This window comes from Dipodomys spectabilis, unplaced genomic scaffold (genome assembly GCF_019054845.1).
Source record: "Dipodomys spectabilis isolate Male_0828 unplaced genomic scaffold, ASM1905484v1 ptg000297l, whole genome shotgun sequence".
NCBI classification, from domain to species: Eukaryota; Metazoa; Chordata; class Mammalia; order Rodentia; family Heteromyidae; genus Dipodomys; species Dipodomys spectabilis.
This window is the reverse complement of record NW_024870974.1, coordinates 17961333-17978603: the sequence shown is the minus strand read 5'-3', so window position 1 is coordinate 17978603 and position 17271 is coordinate 17961333. Positions and strand designations below refer to the sequence as shown.

Sequence of the window (17271 nt, the reverse complement as noted above, 5' to 3'; positions counted from 1 at the left end):
CTCAGCATCTTTTTTTTTTTGGTTGGTTGTGGAGCTTGAACTCTGGGCTTGGGCGCTATCCCTCAGCTCTTCAGCTCAAGGCAAGCGCTCTACTACTTGAGCCACAGTGCCACTTCTGGTTTTCTAGTGGTTTATTGGAGATAAGAGTCTCACGGAGTTACCTGCCCTGGCTGGCTTTGAACCGCGATCCTCAGATCTCAGTCTCCTGAGTAGCTAGGATTATAAGGCATGAGCCACTGGTGCCAGGAGGTCTCAGCATCTTGAGTAGTTAGGACATAGGACATTTGAGAAGCTTATAAATGAGCACAGAGGAATAAGTATAATGCAGAAAGAGAAAGAAACAATGACTTTGGCAAGGAGTGGTGAGTGTTTGTGTATATGTGTGGCAAGTGGGAAACTCACAGAACATGAGTTCGCATCTTCTCCTTCTTACCTAGCACAAAGGTGCTGTCCTTGATCTCAGACCTGGTTTCCAGACACAGAGCATGTCCAAGCAACTCTTGAGTCTACTCCTTTACACTGGTCTATTCTTTGCATACCCATGCAAGGAGCTGTAAAGAGTAAGCCCTCAGGGCTGGGAAGGCGGCTCAGTGGTAGAGCGCTTGCCTTGCCTGCATGAGGCCCTGGGTTCGATTCCTCAGCACTACATAAACAGAAAAAGCCGGAAGTGGTGCTGTGGCTCAAGTGGTAGAGTACTAGCCTTGAGCTGAAGACCTGAGGGTCAGCGCCCAGGCCCACAGTTCAGGCCTCATGACCGACAAAAAAAAAAAAAAAAAGGAAGAGTAAGCCCTCAGTTTCCTTGAGCAAAGTCCCTGGCCTATTTGATTGTTGGGTTGTTTTGTTCTGGAAATCTTGGGATGAGTGATACTTTCTCTGTGTTCTTGTTTGCTTGAACATTTGTAGTGTGGAAAATAAACACATAGCCAGAGCTGAAACTCGCTGGAAGTAAAGACAAAGAGCCACTTTTGCGAGAAGTCATTTTATCATCATGAAAAAAAATGTCCCACGTAAAATTGTAGAGATTGATAACAGTCTGCTTTCACATTCTCCTCAGCCAGATTCAACCCTTACATAGGTTTTACGACTGTGTTTTGCTTTGTTTCTCACTTTCTCAGATGAGTTATTTTTTCCCCATTAGAGTATTCAACTGAAAAAAAAAATTTCCTATCTTACCTTAATGCCATCAATTTCCTAATTGGCTCCAAGATGACTTTTAGAATTAGTTTGTTCAGGTCAGAACCTAAATATGTACATTTGCTTCTCATACTGTTAGTCTGACACCTTTGCTTGCCTTTGTCTGTTGTGCCCAAAGATACTGTATTTCCTGTGTCCTTACTTTCTGCTATAGAGAGAGGGTGCATTGTTTGTGTATTTTTGTTGGCTAGTCTGTTTTGATGCTCATTTGAACAAGACCTGTAAGAACTCTCTGTACGAACTCTTTAAAAAAAAACAGTTCTTTTACTTTGCAAGGAATTTCCATGATCTTTAGGAATCATCCAAATAATTTCTGTTACTCATCACTATTATGTTATTTTTATAAGGCAAAAACTTCCCAAGAAGGATGTCACTATGAACAGTTTTGATGCATCTTTACAATTGTATGGGGTGCGTTCTAGTGTATTCATGATACCTGACTTTTCCTTAGCATTCTTCATGCATAATATTTTGCCCACATATTGCTTTGTTTTATGAGGTTACTTTCCAATCATAGCTCACAAACACAAAGCTGATAAAAAAATCAAATCAAAACAAAAATTGGTAAACACTTGGTCCTGTCAAATGTTATTTTTCTAGTCAACAGGAATGCTGCTAAAGTGAGCTAGCCAAGATGCTGAGTACACCTGCTTGATGATTCCTTTTAAAATATGATGGCCTTATAGCTTGCTAACATTTTTGTCTCTTGCAATAGGTATAAATGACCAAGGATTGTACAGAGTTGTGGGGGTGAGCTCAAAGGTCCAGAGACTTCTGAGTATATTGACAGGTATGCGGCTTTTTGAGTCATTTTCCCCTGCGTTATTTGTTTCTATTCATTGTCTCCACAACTTAATATTTTGTAATGACATCCTGTGTCCTTGTGTATTTATTTATTTATTTTTCTGTTCGGCTTAGATGAGAATTTGTCTCCAGAGCCCAGTTGACTCAGACAGGAGATGATTTTATTTAATTAATAATTAATTAATTAATTTAGCATCACCATAGGACTGCCTGTGTCTCTTATTAAAAAGTGACAGGAGTTAGAAATAATGCGACGCTCAGGCAAATGTCATTGATTGCTTACTTGTCCAGTGAAGTAGCAGTCAGGCTCTGCACAACTTCCATGTTGCCTGTCCAGGATTTTGACGGTACATTTGCTTAGACAGCCACTGGGACTCGCTCATTTTTATGGAGCTTCCAAAACTGTCATTTGACAGCAAGTGTTTGATTCTCAGGAATTCATTGGTATTCACAGAGGCTTGTTTGTAGTTTGCACCAGGCTCCTCTCCAGCACCAGGCACGCTCCATCTGTGCTGATAACACAGTGTTCTTTGGCATTGCAGACTAGAGGAAGCCAGAAAGTGAGTTCATTTCATTACCCCAGACGTTATGTGAATGACAAAGCGCTTTTGCATTACACACCACTGCCAGTTCAGTACCACCTGTAAGACGAGATCTCTCCCTCTCGCCCATCCCAAAATAAACTGCCTCTTGAGGAGCATGATAACTCATCAGCTTGGTTGGCCTGAAAACCAAACCAATCTGTCATTCTGACCTTGCTACTTATTAGTTGATTTGATACTTCACCTAATTAATCAGTATTAACAATGCCCTCAGGTATGCTGGGACTGTGTTTAAACCTGTCTACATCATAAAACATTATAGCAGTGTGCCTTGGTCTCTGCTTTTAGGAAGCAGAGGCTTGGATGAATAAAATAGAGTAGCATGTTATGGGTTGCCTTCCTTGTTTGGCTGTATTTGAATTAAGGATTTCATAATCGACTTCTTTTTTTTTTAAGCTGTTAACCACAGGAAAAATTGGCCGTCATCAGTTGGAGAGCCTCATTAGAATACATTCTGAGCTGTTTTCGTTTTCCGAGTCTCTGGTTTAACTTGGGTGCGCAGATCTGGCATACAGATTTTCCTTTGCACCGTGAGTAGGCTCCAAGTGAAACAGGCTCAGGTTGCCAGGGGTTCAGTAGCAGCTGGAAGAGTTTAATGGGACTACAACATCTGCTTTCACTTAAATGTAAAATTAGAAACACGGCTCTCATTTCCAACACGGTGTTATAATGATTAGAACCGGAGGGCCTGTTAGTATCGGAACACATACAGGCACATTTTGGTGGCACTTTGACCGAGGGGGAAAAAAAAATCCTGGCATTATATGGTCACCTTCTTACTCTGGTTCAAGGAGTTTCAACAAAGGTGTTTCTGTGGTCAGTCTGAAGTGCTAAGCTGTTGCAAAATTTGTTCTTAATCCATGAAATCCTACCTTCACAACATTGCTTAACTGGAGGGAGGTAGTCTCCTCTGCTCATGGATAATGTCCCAAGGCGATCCTTGTTTTATGTTTCTTTTAAAATACTTAAACCCTCAAAAATTCATGACCTGGAAAACGCTCTTTAATTGTTATGAGTGTCAGAATACAGACGCCCAGACGTAAGTTGTTCATCACGTTCCCGAGTTGCTGGCCACCGTGTTTTTTAATAATCCTACAAACAGGAAGTTATAGGATTGGCAGGAGAGAAAGTCACTGACTTTCTGTTTCCTCATTCATTTAAGAGGGCTGCACAGTATGAATTTGTTCTTATCAATGAACATGAATGAATGTAAAAGTGTCAATCAAAAAGCATTAATAATATTTTCTTGCTATTTTGTTACCAAAACAGATTTTTTTTACACTTTTCCTTTAAGATTTCCTTAAGATGTATTTTTTTTCTCTTCATCCTGGTTAAGTCCACAAATTGAAATAATTTCAAACCCCTTCCTCCCCTAAAACTGTTTTAGTCTTGAATAGTTAGGTATACACAGCCCCACAGATACCTTTTCTCTAGCTGATCCCACCTCTATTGTTTTAAGGTTTTATATCCGAAAGAGAAAAAAGGGTCAGATGAGCATGCCAAGTTTTTAGCTTTGCATTTTTTCAAACCAATCTGTCTTCTGTTATTATCCCTGAAAGTAATACACACACACACACACACACACACACACACACACACACACACACACACACACACACACACACACACACACACACACACACACACACACAGATAGATAGATAGATAGATAGATAGATAGATAGATAGATAGATAGATAGATTGCATTTTTTCAAAGCATATTGTTGGTAATAGAATTTTCTTCATAAAAATGAAAAATAAGTTGAGAGTTGGCCTTACTACTAGAATCCTAGCTTCTCAAGAGGCTGAGATCTAAGGATCACAGTTCAAAGCCAACAGAGGCAGAAAAGCCTTTTGAGATTCTTATGTGAGTTAACGGGTAGAGTGCCCGCCCTGAGTAAGGACAGCCACACAGAGTGAGGCCTGAGTAGAAGCCCCATTACCAGTACGCTCTCCCCATTTTTTTTTTTTTTACATTTGAGAAATACCAGCTCCTCGCTCCCATCCCCACAGTTGCAAAAAAGTTGAGAAAAAGTTGTAAGCCATTTAATGTTTTTCAGGGAAGCTGCCTTTATTTGGTTTTCGAGAGCTATTTACTGAATATTGTTGTTTTGTACATAATTTTTTTCTGTTTTAAATATTCATTAATGCTCACATGTAATTTTGTGGTAATTTCTAAAGAAAGAATAAACCCTTCGTGTCTGAGCTTGATACTCGTCTCCTTTTTGTGGTCTATTAAGATTAAAATAGACAAAATCATTTTTCTCCTTTTTCTTCCCTTGCCCATTTTCTAGCCCTTCCTTCTCTCCTCTAACCCTTCCCTTCCTCCTATCTTTTACTCCTCTTCCCAGCCCTCTTGCTTATTATCCTTCTATCTTCTCTCTCATCCCTTCTTCTTCACTCTTCTCATACGTCTCTCCAACCAGCCTGAAATAGTAAACTGTAGAAACTGCTCCATATAGAGAAGTTGTTTATTCTTCTTCAGCCCAGGTAGAGCAGAGGACAGCGGCCTTCCTCCTCCGGGGGTGTCTGCTGTCACATGGGGAGCAAAAGGCAACTTTCAAATGAATTCCTAGCACAGGCTTTACCCTGGGCTCTCCAAAAGAAAATGCTCAGCTGAATGGCTGCCACCCTTCTACGTAGAAGGCCAATTTCTCTTCCTTCTCCTTTGCTCTCTGTGAGTCAGGTCACACACAGTCTGGGGAAAGAACTTTTTAAGTAGCTGAAGATGGCAGGGAGGGTCATGAGTTTTACTAAATGAAATGAGAGATGTAAAGGAGAATTATAATAGTAGTAGAAATCTGAATTATCCTGTGTTCCTCCCCCACCCCCCACCCCACTTTAGAAAGAAACCAGAGCAGGGGAAGGGGAATTTTTGAGAAAATGGTCTGGTGAATTCACTAGATCCTTCTAAATCTTATTTTCAAAAAAAAAAAATGGCTAGATGATTTTATTTGAGACACAGAACCATATATAGGAAACAACCAGAAATTTAGAGGAGTTTTGCTTTAAAAACATTCATTTCTATGTTTGTGGAACAACATAGGTTGGAGGGAAAGTAGACTAATGTAGCTGAAAAATTCTGATTTTCGATTATCAAGTATATATACGAAATTCATCTCCTTTGAGGACCCCCGGGCCCATTGCATAGGCCACCAGCACCTGCAAAAAATGACCTTGGAAATTGAGATGGAGCTGAACCTTTCCAGTTTCAAAGACATAACCAGAGTTTATGCAAGTAGAGGACAAGTCATTCAGACAACAAGTCAGCTCTTTGTAGCTCAGCTTGCTCCTTACTCTTTTAACCGATCATGAGTATATTGTTCTTTGGTCAGAAAGGATTCAAGAGCTTTCCCCCACATGTATGGCAGAACATACTTGCTGGACAACTGTTCCAAATGCATTGCATCCAAATGCATATTAACCAATTAGGTACCAGTGCTGCTACATCGACTAATTTTAAAGGCCTGCTAGGGATGATTGAGTTATTTGAAAACAGTGACAATTGAATAGAGGATGAACACCAGAGTCTCACCATCAGAAGCTAATGTGACAGCTACTTTTTATCCCATGAATTTAGAAGGGTAGCTTATTTTCCCATGGAAAGAATCTGATTCTCAAAATATAGGATGATAATTTGGTAGGATGTTAGAAATGAGAGATTTCGGTCTAGAAGCTTCTTGGATTTTAAAATCGTGATTTGGGAGTAGCAGGTTGATTGAAAATGTTATCTGACTTGTATGCTAAGATGAGATTTAAATAATTGATTGAATGAGAGACAGAATATTCAGTTACAGAAGTAATTGGTTGGCAAAACCATTAGAACAGAATTATTTAGTCTTAGTTATAAAGGATTGCATCTTTAATCAGGGTGCTTAATTTGATTTCTCGGATGTGTCTGTGGCTTGTCTGACAGGCTCAGTAACACATGAGTTTCTGAATGGTAGGAGCTGATCAAAATGTAATCCATGTCAATTCCCATTGTTGTCATTTATTCCATATTGCTGTCACTTGCTGTAATCAAGAAATGTGGGAGTGCTAAACATTTTCCAGACCTTTGAGTAATTGACTTCATCTGTTTTATTTTCACAAAGTTTTGAGTCAACATTAAGTTACCCATTTTTCGTCATGGTCCAGGCTAAAATTTTTCAGGCTGTGTGTGACTTAAATATGGTGGCCCTATTTTAACAGCCTTTTTTTTTTTTTAAAGTGCTTGTTAAAAAGGAAATCCCAGCAAGACATTGTCTTTCCCCATGGAGACACATACTATGTAAGGGAGGGGCACAGGAATCCCTCAGAAACAGCTAGATTTTTCTGGGTCTTGGTTGAATCATCCCTCTAGAGTGAAAGAGAGTCTCTTCTGTGAATCCCTTGTGGTGTCCTCCTCAGGACGGAAGTCTAGAAAGCCGGGCAAGTTCACGGTGACAACTCCACGCCATTCCTGTAACCCGTATGCTGCCCCTTCCTTTGGGTGGTGCCACCACTGAGCACTCAGGCTTTTTGGTAACATGCCGTATTTAATAATGGATGAAGGTCTGCCCATATTCTTGAATCACTTTGATGTTCCCCCTAGCATTGTGATCTCTGGTGCAGAAGAAGACATGCAGTTAACCTGGCTTGAGGGTGGCTTTCTGGACTAACTTCTTTCCAACATTGAAGCTTTGAGATACCATGTGTGCCCTTTCCTGCTGCCAGCCACACTGTGTGTCTTGACCCTGAGAGACAGGGGTCAAAGATGCCACTGCATACACAGCATCTGCCTTTCTGTCATTTTTTTAGTTCAACCAGGATTGACACCTCTACCTTATACCTTTCTTTGGACCACACACCTTTTCTTTAGAATGTTCTAGTTATTAAAAATACAGTTGCAAATAGCATCAGGAGCACACTTTAGGACAAGAAGAAAGCTAGTTTAATTTAACAATGTCAGAGGTATAGCATAGAGGTATGCAGTAATTATCTCCAGGATGAGCATGTACATTGGGGAAGACTGCCCAGAAATGATGCTTTTTAACTGGCATTTGGTTCATTTTATTTCAGTTTTATTTCTTTTTAAACATTAATTTTTTATTTACTTGCATTAGTTATACAAGATGGGGAGGTTATTGTTACTTTTCCACGTGTTTATATTTCTATGAGTCTTACCCCCTCTCTCACTATCTGGTTTTCTTTCTTAGGTTGTAGTGGATACATAGACATGAAGATTGTACCTGTTAATGGAGTAATGTGACACTTTGATCCCTGTATATGTAATGTACTGTTTAAGTCAGGTTAAACCACAGAGAAACCTCACAGGTCCATGTTGTTCTCTTTCTGCTTTGGTTGATCCCATGGATTCATCTTTAGGCAGATCAGTGTTGAGTATGGATCTTGGAATGTGGAACCAAACTTAGCAACACTGACTTGTTGCTGTGTAATAACACTCTGTGATGGCTATAGTACCACTGGAGTCAGGTCACACTGTTCTTTCACCTGGAAATGCCACATGCTGGACGCCACTGCTGCTGAGGAATGCCCGTAGCAGTGGTGGGCTAGCCTTGGCTCTGCCTGAGCCGCAGTTGTGAATGTTTTCTTGCTCCTAGCCCAGAGCTTATATGCTTCTACATTAATTTCTACCACAGACTTTCTGAAGTGTAGAATGTGGCTTAGGTTATTAGGAAGCAATTGAATATCAGGTTGTTTTTCTCCCTCTAGGAAATTCCAGAATCATTCGTTGATTGACTACTTGAAAATGGAAGCTTTGTGAATTGGTGAGGAGGACACTTGAACGTTCAAGGTTGTAATTCATTTTCCTTTTGTGCTTGTTCACTAGATGTCAAAACATGCAATGAGCTGGACCTGGAGAATTCCATAGATTGGGAAGTGAAGACCATCACAAGCGCCCTGAAGCAATATTTAAGGTAAGTGCTTCTCCTCCACAGGAGGAGACAGTGCTGCTTGTATTTCTGACAAAAAGCAGATGTTCACTCCCTACAAAAATCCACATAATTAAAGCTCTTGAAAAGGAGAAATAGTCTGCGAATGGTAGTGCAGGCCTATAATCTTAACTACCTGGGAGACAGAGATCAGTGGGTCACATTCTAAAGTCAGCCTGGGCAGGAAAGTTCATGAGATCCCATCTCAGCCAATGCCTGGGTGAAACGGTGAAGGACTGTAATCTCAGCTATACAGAGTCATAAAGACTGGGCTCAGTGGCAGGTACTTGTTCTTTCTAGTGACACGGGGAATCCCAAGCATAATCTAAGATCCTACCCTGAAAATAACCAACAAAGAGCCTGGAGACACAACTAACGTGTGGTAGAGCACCTACTAAGAAAGCACGAGGTCCTAAGTTCAATTATTGGGAGGGAGGACAGGAGAGGGGAGCAGGAAGGGAGAGAGGAAGGAAAGGGAGAGAGCCAATAAGCAAACACGAGAGAGAAGGAGAAGGTCAAAAGGAGGGAGTGGAAACTTACTGAGGTATTTAATGTTCCAGAAAATGAGGTAAGCAAGGGACAAAACCTCAGTTTTAGGTAAATTGGAACAGAATGGAATTGGAATAGTTTTGGGTTTTGTAATAGATATCTACTATAGGTGTAAATTCTAGGTATTTGATACTAAAGCGTTAAGGATGAAGACTATTGGATTTATTGAATCTTTTTTGTTTTAGGCTAATAGGAAGATTTTTTTCTAGTTTACATGGATTTGAACATCAAGGCATATAAAGGAGCTATTATCCTTTCTTCAGTAAAGAAAGGAATTCAGTGATAAAATTTTGAAGGACAATTATAAAGAAGAGGAAAAAGTATTAAAGTATAGAGTTGAGAGTTGCAGGTTGGGAAAAATAGCATTTAAAGTGGAATGTTGTGTTTGGAAAACTGTGTATGAGTATTTTTTTATTAAAAAAATTTTTAAAGGCAAAATAAAAAAAGATTAAAAAATATATCTGGGTTTGGTGGTCCCAGCTACTTAGGAAGTCAAGGGAGGAAGATCCTGGTCCAAGGCTAGCCCTGTCAGAAGTTGATAGATGATAGTTTTTTTTTTTTGTAAAAAATGACTTGGATTCCAATAAGCACGTTAGAATCTACTTAGGCTATATTTGATATTTTGAAAAGTTATGAAAAATTACAAACTTGGAAGAGCAGGGAGATGAGTATAAGGAAGGGATTGTCAGACTCCATCATCCTGGAGCTTCAGGTGGCAGCCTTCTGGAACCTTGGATCCTCCATGCAGCCCATCTTCCCTGTACTTTATATGCCTAAAAGACTTTCCAAAACAGTGTGATCCTGAAATCACAAACACTCGATTTATCGCAGAAAGGATGGAATGGTCAGAATATGATGATTACACCCCATAAAATTCATGCCCCTCGGTACTCAGCACACACTCAGTTTATTTCAAAAGCCTTTATACGAACATTTCATATGGTTGATAGGCTTTATTCATCTTTTTTTTTAAACTGGTACAACCTCCTCTCCCCCCCCCCCCCCAAACCTGGCTTTTATGTACAGATGAACCTGGATGACTTTTTACAAATAAAAGTTTGTACATGTTAGATTTGGCCAAATAGTTAAACTTGAGGTCACTGTTAGATTCAGCTCAGGTATTGTATTATGTAATTACTTTAGTAATTACATTATGGAGGCCTGTTGCATCATATTGGGAGACCTCTGTTACCTGATTGTCCTACTTTCTACTTACCTTCATGTTTGCTGATGAGTTGAGGTGTGTATTATCTGATTTTGAGTGTCTTATTTGAAAATGTTTTTAGTTACTTTTCGACTATTTGTATGCATTGTTGTCAACCCTAGTAGATAAAGAGTTAAAATTTAAGGCTAAATCTCTGAATTGGGTATGTAGATTGCCACTGATCCTAACTGTGGTTTTGATGTGGTTTCAAAGGAGTCTCATCAATCCTGCTTTAGAATCATGATGTCTGTGAGCATTCTTGGTTGTCAGGATAGCTAAAGGGGTCGCTGCTGGATTTTGATGGATTGAGATCAAGGATGGGTTGTTAAGGATCTGGCAATACAAAGACAGCTCGCCCTTCTTCCTAAAGAATTATTCAATCCAAAGTGATGCTAACACGGAGGTTGGGAAAGCATGTAGTACATTCATAAAGGAAATGGTGTAGGAGAACATAAACATACAATGAACTGAATCTGTTGACAATGTTCACCGACTGTGTTGAATATGTTAACAGAGGATTTTACTATTCTAGCAGGAGGCCTTTAATCCATTTTACTGTTTTCAAACTCATACCTGAGACAAGTAAACAAATTGGCCAAGATGAGTCAGCAAAGGGTGAAAAATCCAGTCCTGCAGTGTTACATTTTGTGCGTTTTATACTCACTGAAGCCAATTCCTTACTGTCCCTGCTCTTGTGTACCCTCCCCTTTCCCCACACGGCTTCCCCTTTGAAGCAGACGTTGTCTACAGAGTGATGCTATGAGATGCTATGATTATATAACTTCAGTCCTAAAAATGTACACATTCCGCCTGAATGTGATGAGGAAATTATCCTAAGCCACAGGTGCATTGGGAGATGTGAAAGTTAGTTAGGTTGCTGTTATTTTCCCCCCCTTACATTATTTTTTAGCAACCAAAAATGTGGCATTGAGGATTTGACATTCTCTTCTGGTGATGGGCAAGTGGGAGAAATCTTCAGTGTTCATCTTCCTGCATCTGTGTAACCCACATAGTTGTGACCGTAGCAAGTGATTCTAAAAGATGATGCAGCCTGATAGTTCCAGGTCTTGAGGTCTTGCAGCCAGCCAATCAGGGTTGGGATTCTAAATCTGTTGCTCATGGACCAGGGCACTGAGCTGAAATACAACTTTTCCTACCCTACAGTGGCTCTTTAATTTTTTTGGGGGGGAGGGGTGGAGTCATGGGGCTTGAACTCTGGGCCTGGGCACTGTCCCTGGCTCTTCAGCTCAAGGCAAGCGCTCTACCACTTGAGCCACTGCACCATTTCTGGTACTTCAATTCTTCTCACTGCAAATACCAACTTTTTATTGGATGGGAAGCTAGATGGGGAGGAGGCAAACAACCCCCAAAGCAGCAAACTAAAACAGAGAGCAAACACAGGGCAGGGTCTTGGAGAAGGAAAACAATGCAGATCAGAACTGTGTATGTCATCTCCCTTTTCTTCTACTGACTTGGGGAAGGTGGTTTTCGTCGTTGTTGTTGTTATTGTTGTTTGTTTTGTTTTACTTACTCTTTTTCAGGGGTGAATATCAACCTTGTGAATGCTTTCTTGTTGAAACAGACCATAATTTTTATTTCTGGCAATATCTTTATCATAACACTTTCTCATTGTGAAACAACTCATGATATGTCTCGTGAGATGTTTCTAGCAAATTGATTCTACCTGGAGGAAACTTCTTTTAAGCTTGGAAATTGGAATGGGATTTTTCAGGGAAAGAAATGCCAGTTTAGGCAAATAATACGATTTATATCTCCAAACAGATCCCAACGGGTGGCAAAGAGAAGTGGTTTACAGCATGTTGGGTGGGAGGCTTGCAAGAGACAGTGGCTTAGTATAATACATTTTGAGTGGAGAACTTGTCATTTTTATTACTGCTTTCCTAACATTAACAATATTTATTTTTATGGGGCATTGCCTCTCTAGACATATGGCAATGATAGAAGTAGCTGGTAGAAGGTATTTAGACACAAATTCATTTTTATTGGAAAAGAAATCCTTCTTCTGGTTTTGCCAAAGGCTCTCGTTTTTCCTTCCTTTTGGTTCCATACCCTCTAAGTTTCCTGCAAATGCATGACCTTTTTCCTTCTTGACCAATCAGCTTGTCCATATTTTGAAACCAGCCCTAAAGCCATAAAGGTTGACTTCTAATTGGTCTTTCAATCTGCTTGTCCATATTTTGAAACCAGTCCTAAAGCCATAAAGGTTGACTTCTAGTTTTCTTCCTTCTGATTTAGATTGCAATGTAATTTACTTTCTGCTCCCCCCTTCTTTAAAGAAAGCCAGAATGTAGAGAAGAGAGAGACTGAATATAGAGAACAGCTCCCTCCTCACTGCGCTTTCAGATTTAATTTGTCTGTGGTTGTTGTCTTGTGTATGAACATAGACTGCAGAATTAGAAGCTGTCTATATGGACTGTAACTCCAAATACATTTGTTTGCAACTTTTTAAAAATTAAATTTAAAATTATCCTTCAGTAGTTGTTCAAAGGGATTTCAATTTCACATGTCAGTTTGTGAGTACAGTGCATCTTGATCAATGTCATTCATAAATAAATTCATTGGTTAGTATGTTAAAATAACACTATTTTCATGTAGAGAAAATTTTGACTCTTTAAGATGTTATACCTTGTATTTTAGTTCTACAAACTTACAAAGTTTATTATGAATTAAAACTAAATATAAAGACCTTTAAGACAATAATTATTTATATAGTTTGTGAATATAAGTCATAAATATACCACATTGGTCTTTTCTACAATTTATGTGTTTTTTAAACAGCTTTTTAAAAGTATAATTGACATACAATCAGCTGCATGTACTTGTAACATAAATTCTGATAAACTTGTAAAAGATACTATCTTTACTGCGACACTATCTTATAACACCACAACCATAATTAAGATAGTATACCAATCTATGACTGCCTTTCCCCCAAATTTCTTTCCATCCTTACAAATTTCTCCTTTCCATCCATCCTTTCTCAGGACCTCATCCATAGTGTAACCATTTATCTGCTTTTTGTTATTTTATATATATATATATATAGGTTTTTTTTGTAGGTGTGGGGCTTGAACTCTGGGCTTGGGTGCTGTCCCTGCACTCTTCAGCTCAAGACGAATGCTCTACAGCTTGAGCTACAGCGCCACTTCCAGTTTTCTAGTGGTTTATTGGAGATAAGAGTCTTACGGACTTTCCTGCCTGGGCTGGCTTTGAACCACGATTCTCAGATCTCAGCCTCCTGAGTAGCTAGGATTACAGGTGTGAGCCACCGGCACCCAGCTCTGTTATTATATATTAATTTGCATTTTCTGTAGTTTTGTATAAATGGAATTATGCACCATATGTGTATTTTTAAGCGTAGGTTTGTTTTTTTTCCCTGTTAAAATAATTAGGACTTCACCTCTGTCTTAGCATGCTCCTGTAGTTCATTCCTTCTCCATAATTTGTGGTCTATCAAATGGACACACACACACACACACACACACACACACACACAAACACACACACACACACACACACACACACACACACACACACACACACACACACACACACACACACACACACACACACACACACACACACACACACACACACACACACACACACACACACACACACACACACACACACACACACCCCACACGTACATCTGGTGGTCCTGAAATTTGAATTCAGAGTCAGGTGTTTATTAGGGCTTGGGCTCTTGCTCAGCTCTTTTGTTCATGGCTAGCACTTTACCACTTGAGCTATACCTTTACTTCTGGCTTTTTTGCTGGTAAATTGGAGATAAGAATTTCTTGGATTTCTCTGCCTGGGTTGGCTTTGAACTGTGATCCTCAGATCTCAGCCTCATAAGTAGAATTACGTGGATGAACCACCAGCACCTAGCAACTTGAACATTTTAAACCTTCATGATCCAGAATATGCTTTAGCTTGGAAAAGTAATGGTTGGTTGTATGAACTGGGGATGTGTATCCTGCTGCTTCTAGATGAAGTGCTCCTTAGGTGGAGTACATGCCTGTCAGGTAAAGTCAGTTGATAAGGGACAGAAGATTTGAAAAAATGAAGTGATTTTCTGTCTCCTAGTTCCATCAGCTCCTGAGACAGAGAAACTTACATCTCTGACTGTACCTATGGAACCACTTGAGTTCTATCAGATTTCATATTGTGTATTTCGAAGCTCTGTTATTAGATCCATGAATTGATCTTTTTATCAATATAAAATAAGCTCCCATATTTTGGCAACATTTTTAGCTTTTGCATATGTTTAAATTATTATTTATGTGTGCCTGTGAAGCTTTGAGATTTTCCTTCTAAACATCGAAAGAGGAATCTCTGGGTTATAAGATTTCAGCCTTTTCAAGGTTCTTAATATCTTGTCCGGGTTAACCTGAAGAAAGTATGCAGATTGTGATTTATCTATGTAATTTTAAAATATTTACAAAGTTAGGACATCTGGTTTTGAAAAATTGAGGTGTTAAAAGGTTGATGGTACTGGAGCATTATATTGATCCCAAGATAAAATACCTTTTTTCCATGGTAGTACCATGGATTGAATTTAGGGCCTTGCTTTCTTGTTTAGCTGGTGCTCTGTCACTTGAGCTCTGCTTCATTCCTGCTTTTTTTTGTTGTTGTTATTGTTGTTGGTTGTGGGCTTGAACTCTGGGCCTGGGCGCTGTCCCTCAGCTCTTCAGCTCAAGGCTAGCGCTCTACCACTGAGACACAGCGCCACTTCCGGTTTTCTGGTGGCTTACTGGAGATAAGAGTCTGACGAACTTTCCTGCCTGGGCTGGCTTTGAACAGTGATCCTCAGATCTCAGCCTCCTGAGTAGCTAGGATTATAGACATGAAGCTACCCATACTTGGCTTTACACAACTGTTTGTGTGATTCATTTTGTAGAAAATTTAAAAAAAATCTTTGGATATATCTACTATTTTTTTTTTTTTTTAACTGGTTTATAGGCATAAGTGAGAAAAGTATATTTCTTACATTTCTCATATTATATATGAGGATAAACCATACTTTTATTGTGGAACTGTTTCAGAGGAGAAGATTTGATTCTTTGTTTAAGTTTAATACTTTCCATATAAACATGAATTTCAAAACTGCGGGCTTACGTTTGATTAGATAGTGTTTGTCCTTAGGATATGAGGTCTTATATGTGAATCCAGATGTTTATAAAGGTGCTTTCCTAGGTTAAATATGGAATGCTGTCTGCTTAGGCCTGACAGCTAAGCTTTGATCATGTCTGGTATGCGTAGTGGTTCATACATCAATCAGTTTATTTATATATATATATGTGTGTGTGTGTGTGTGTGTATATGTGTATGTATATTTCTTTATACATACACATATGTATGTATAGATGGGTACCTAAGGGTATTCCCTGGGGATATTTGTGCATTGGCTCAGAGATACCCAATAAACTTAACACCCTCATATAAAAAAATGTAATAAATAAACTCAGAAGGGAGCTGTTTGGCTATATTTGCTAATTCTGAGCTATTCTCTTCATACAGGAGTCTTCCAGAGCCTCTCATGACTTATGAGCTACATGGAGATTTCATTGTTCCAGCCAGTAAGTGTTAACTGGAGGTGCATGGACATGGTTTTGTGAGGGATAAGGTGTACACATTGACAACTTTGACATGAATTTTTTTTTTTTTTTTGTCGGTCATGGGGCCTGAACTCTGGGCCTGGGCACTGTCCCTCAGCTCTTCAGCTCAAGGCTAGCACTCTACCACTTTGAGCCATAGCACCACTTCCGGCTTTTTCTGCTTATGTGGTGCTGAGGAATCGAACCCAGGGCCTCATGCATGCAAGGCAAGCACCCTACCACTGAGCCACCTTCCCAGCCCATGACGTGAAAAATTTAACAAGTTTATTGCAAGCTGGGTTCAGAATAGAAGTCGCTTGAGAAGATGGTTCCCCACCTTTTAGGAAAGTAAAAACAATGGGACAAGATGTTTATGCTTTCATAAGCACAAATTATTGCCGACTGAGTGCTGGTCATGGGTAGGTACTGGGTACGCAGAGCCCTACAGGATTCCTGATCCTGGGAGACGACCCTGGATCAAGTTTTGGGGAGTGGGTATATGAGGTTCTCATTACACTATAACTTACATAAGCACGGCAAGAATAGAATGCTACAGGAAAGCAAAAGTAGCTAAGTTGTAAAAGGTTAAAGAGATTAGCAGATTTAGAGAGATTAGTGGGTGGGAAATGGTTTTGCTTAGAAAGATATTTAGATGGAAATTACAAACAGAAGGAATTGTATGAGATAATGCCAGAAACCCAAGCAATGTTTGATAGAGAGTGAATTATATGTGATAAAACGTTAAATAAGAAGACCTGTCGGTTGGTAGAATTTTAATTTGTGATTAGTATTTGTCTGAGTCACCCTTGAGGATTTCTGGCTTTCTGTTATAGTTCACGTTTTATATTCAGCACATGCTGTTTACTCATTTTAGCCTTCTGATGTATACTGGTGCTAGGGTAATGAATAGTTAGGGAAATTGAAGTTGAGACATGTTAAGTAACTTGGCACATTATAGAGGACCTTATTTCAAGTTCAACACTCCAGCTTTCCCTGGCGACACTTTGCCATATTGGTTTTCACAGGTGCACAGACAGTAGCTGAAAAACCATATTCTCATTTCTTTTTCTTTTTCCCTATGTATTCCATAGTTTAATCTGTTAAAAAAGAAACTTAGAGCAATCCCTCTGGGTCCTACATTGCTACCGCCCGAATGTGGCTTTCAATGCTACCTTCTTGTGAGGTCTCGTCCAGTCAGTCTGCTTAGTAGGTTGCAGAAAGAAGTGCGTGCAGGCCCCACTGGGCATGTGCAAATAGCCTTTTGGAAAAGGCAAAAATGAGGTGTTGTTAAGTTTTGTTTTCACGTGGGAGACAGATAAAAATGAAAGAAGAATCCAGAATTGATATGGTCACGAAGTAGAGGAAAGTTTTCTTGGCAAAA

At 39.5% G+C, this 17271-nt stretch overlaps 1 protein-coding gene across 1 annotated transcript in view; it reads left to right on the top strand.

Moving 5' to 3' along the window:
* The window catches only part of Arhgap10 (Rho GTPase activating protein 10), a 210102-nt gene that overhangs the window by 126916 nt on the left and 65915 nt on the right, over positions 1 to 17271 (top strand). Inside the window, exons 14-16 of the mRNA XM_042701765.1 lie at positions 1910 to 1984; positions 8414 to 8501; positions 15814 to 15872. Coding sequence (XP_042557699.1) covers positions 1910 to 1984; positions 8414 to 8501; positions 15814 to 15872 — 222 coding nt within the window. The remainder of the gene's footprint in view (positions 1 to 1909; positions 1985 to 8413; positions 8502 to 15813; positions 15873 to 17271) is intronic.